Source organism: Mercurialis annua, linkage group LG3, assembly GCF_937616625.2.
Source record: "Mercurialis annua linkage group LG3, ddMerAnnu1.2, whole genome shotgun sequence".
Lineage (NCBI taxonomy): Eukaryota > Viridiplantae > Streptophyta > Magnoliopsida > Malpighiales > Euphorbiaceae > Mercurialis > Mercurialis annua.
Genome location: NC_065572.1, coordinates 8,356,013 through 8,359,056, shown reverse-complemented (window position 1 = coordinate 8,359,056; position 3,044 = coordinate 8,356,013). Strand labels below are relative to the sequence as shown.

The 3,044-nt window shown below is 31.0% G+C and overlaps 1 protein-coding gene across 1 annotated transcript; it reads right to left on the bottom strand.

Annotated features, from left to right (window-relative positions):
- Nucleotides 1–702: 702 nt before the first annotated feature.
- LOC126671266 (aquaporin NIP1-2) lies at nt 703–2,584 on the bottom strand. Its single transcript, XM_050365022.2, has 5 exons — nt 2,321–2,584; nt 2,009–2,233; nt 1,593–1,790; nt 1,289–1,350; nt 703–1,072 (listed from the first exon to the last, which is right to left on the bottom strand). The coding sequence occupies exons 1-5, from the start codon at nt 2,417–2,419 to the stop codon at nt 862–864; spliced, it is 795 nt and encodes a 264-aa protein (XP_050220979.1). The 5' UTR covers nt 2,420–2,584; the 3' UTR covers nt 703–861.
- Between the last annotated feature and the right edge of the window lie 460 nt (nt 2,585–3,044).

The following is a 3,044-nucleotide window of genomic DNA, read 5'->3' as shown; positions in this document are numbered from 1 at the left end:
CAAAAAAAATTGAATAAGATGGGAGAAAAAAGATACAACTAAATCAAACACACGTACTATCTTTATTCTGAATTGAAAAGTCAGTCTATTATTTTTGTTGTCTCAAATTATAGTTCATCTTCAATTGTAAGAAATTTAAGATTGAAGTCATATACTCTCAGATTGCACCAATAAAAAAAATTACTTTTTTATTTATCACAAATTAATTATTAATATGCTATTAATATATCTAAAATATTTTAAAATGATAAAATCAAAACAATAGATAAAAAATTAATTTTAATCCATTTAATTGTATTTTCTGAATTTTAATATTTATCTAAATGGGACGATAGAATATGAGTTAATAATTCGATAGGGTTCAACAGTCGGCTTTTGTAGATTGAACAATGAGATCAGTACAGTGAAAATATGAATTCCTTCAATTAATTCTGATCTAAATTCAACCGCTTATGAAGCCAATAAATGTGCATTAAAATCATGAAACTGTCTCTCATAGTCATCTAATTAAATTAAAAAACCTTTCATTTTCAACAAATTTTAAATTAAATTATTAAATTCATAATTCTTTGTTTGTAGTAGAATGTAAATGAATTTTAGATTGAATTATTTAATCCATAATTATTTTATCTGTCCCACAAATATATGAACAGATATTAATTGGGATTTGGGACCCAAATTAAAAATTAAAATTGACAGATATGACCAAAATAAAAACTTCCATTTAAGTTGGAAATTAAGAATTATAAAACATCCTTAATCCTTCTATTGTACCAATTACTGATACATTTTTTCCCCTTTCTATTAGATCTAATTACATCAAATTAAAAAAAAAACATAAATATTTAATCCTGTAAAATGTCAAGCACGACCTGTGCTCTTAAGAAAAGAAGCACTGTTTGTGATCTCTCTTAATGGCTTATCTGTATATCTAATCATATTATATATCCATGCACCTGCCTGTGCACCCAAAATTGGTGACACTATATATATCCATAGCCCCTTGTACTTATGTGACACAATTGCTGGCCCTAAGCTTCTCGCCGGGTTCATCGACGCCCCGGAAATCGGCCTGCACAATTCCGAAATAAGGGTGTTACTTGATTTCGATGTGAATGCAATTTTATTTTGGTACTCGTATGGCTTTGACTACGACGAGCAATACATCATTGATGTTGTCATGAACGAATATTATTATCCGATGACTAGTCAACGATTTAGACTATAGTATTGATTAATGTTTATGAATTAAAAGAATATTATAAGCAGGGATTGATTGTGTTCATACCCTGCAAACATCACATTGAGAAGTACCGTTGCGCCAACTGCGAGTCCAGCAAGTTCACCAATCTGCATAACCAACACAAGACGAAATGATGTAACCTTTTCGGTTTCTAAATTCGCATATCGCTTTCGATGCAGATAATTTATTCAAATTCCTTGGAATTTAGTTACTTGGAAGGTTATTTAACTCAGAAGGTCAATAAGTTGGCAACTTAATCAGCCAACTTAATTGGCTAACAAATTATACTAAATTAGTTTTATATCCTAAATTTAGATTGAACGATTAGGTGAAGAATTTAATCACTTACAGCTCGGTTATCAGTCGCAACGCCCGATATGATGAACATAAGATAGAAAGTGATTATGAACTCAACCACAAAGGATTGCATATCTGACCCTGCCGGCATTGTTCCAGTAAAATGATCTTGCTTGCCCGTAAAAATTAACCGAACTGTTCCGGCGGCTAATGTCGAACCAGCGACTTGGCACGCTATATAAGCCGGCACCTATACGAATCAAAACAAATGTCTAAATTCAAAAAATTCTGCATTATTATATGGTGTATTTTTCTAATTTCCGTAAAATTAGCAAGGGTACAATTGGACAAACTTCTTATTTCTGACTAAATAAGCAATTAAATTAAACCAATTTTGAATATGAAACAATTTCTTAAACATCAAGATTCATAGACCAAATTTCAACAATTTAGTTAAATCAGTTGTACCTGTCTCCAAGGAAACCTCTTACAGGTGGCAAAAGCTAGAGTGACAGCCGGGTTAAAATGGGCGCCGGAGATATGACCGACGGAGTAAACCAAAACCATCACCGCCAAACCCCAAACGATTGAAATTCCGGGAAGTGTCACCACCTTATCAAAGTTCAAATTCACAGCCACCGATGAACATCCCGCAAATATCAAAAAATACGTCCCCACCACCTCAGCTATCAACTGCATAACAAAAATATGGTCTTTTTTCAGAGTTTTGGGGTCAAAATGTAATTAAAAAAAGTTCAGAAAAAGTATTAAAATCACGACCTTTTGCATGAAAGGCACAGAAAAACTCAGGATTGAATCTTTAGAAGGCGGAGGAGGAAGACGAGGACATTCTTTGACATCCAAAACATGATCTGCCATTAGTAATCTTTAAAAAAAACACAGAGAATCTTTAAATCTTTAAAATAATTTAAATACCAAGAAAACTCTGTTTTAGTGTATTCAAGAATCAAGGCCTGTGCAGTATTTATATACGAAAGAATCCAAAAAGAAAGTAAACAAAATAAGGAAATTAAATCCCACTTTTTGTATAAAAATGCACACGATTGACCTTAATAATTATTTTTTTCTTGGGTCTAAATATATTTAACTATTAAGAAAAAAAATGAAAAAAAATAGTAGTGATATTTTTCTTTGGAGATATCGTTGAAAAGTGTGACATTCACATGTGAAATAATGAACGTATAAATAAATAAGAATGCAACTACCCACCAGAATTACAGAGAGGCTTTTCAATGCAAAATTAATTAAAATCTCTGGATTTATTGTTTTATCTAGCATTTAATTAGTTATTATCCATTTCTAATTTTTACATTTTTTTCTGCACCATTAATTTTCATTATCTGTTAGAATTATCCTGTTTTTTCCCGTAATAAGTGACATTTCTAACGTTAAAATGTTTAAGGATAGAGATGTAAACTGCAATGAGTCAGATTGTACGAATTTGGTTCATCAAGTTATGTTTTTTATGCATGAAAAATTAATT

Coding starts and splice junctions, on each gene's coding strand:
- LOC126671266 (XM_050365022.2), bottom strand. CDS start 2,419: ATGGCAGATCATGTTTTGGATGTCAAAGAATGTCCTCGTCTTCCTCCT. Junction 1,351..1,592: donor TTGCGACTGATAACCGAGCT/GTAAGTGATTAA, acceptor TTGGTTATGCAG/ATTGGTGAACTTGCTGGACT. Junction 1,073..1,288: donor CTCAATGTGATGTTTGCAGG/GTATGAACACAA, acceptor GGAATTGTGCAG/GCCGATTTCCGGGGCGTCGA.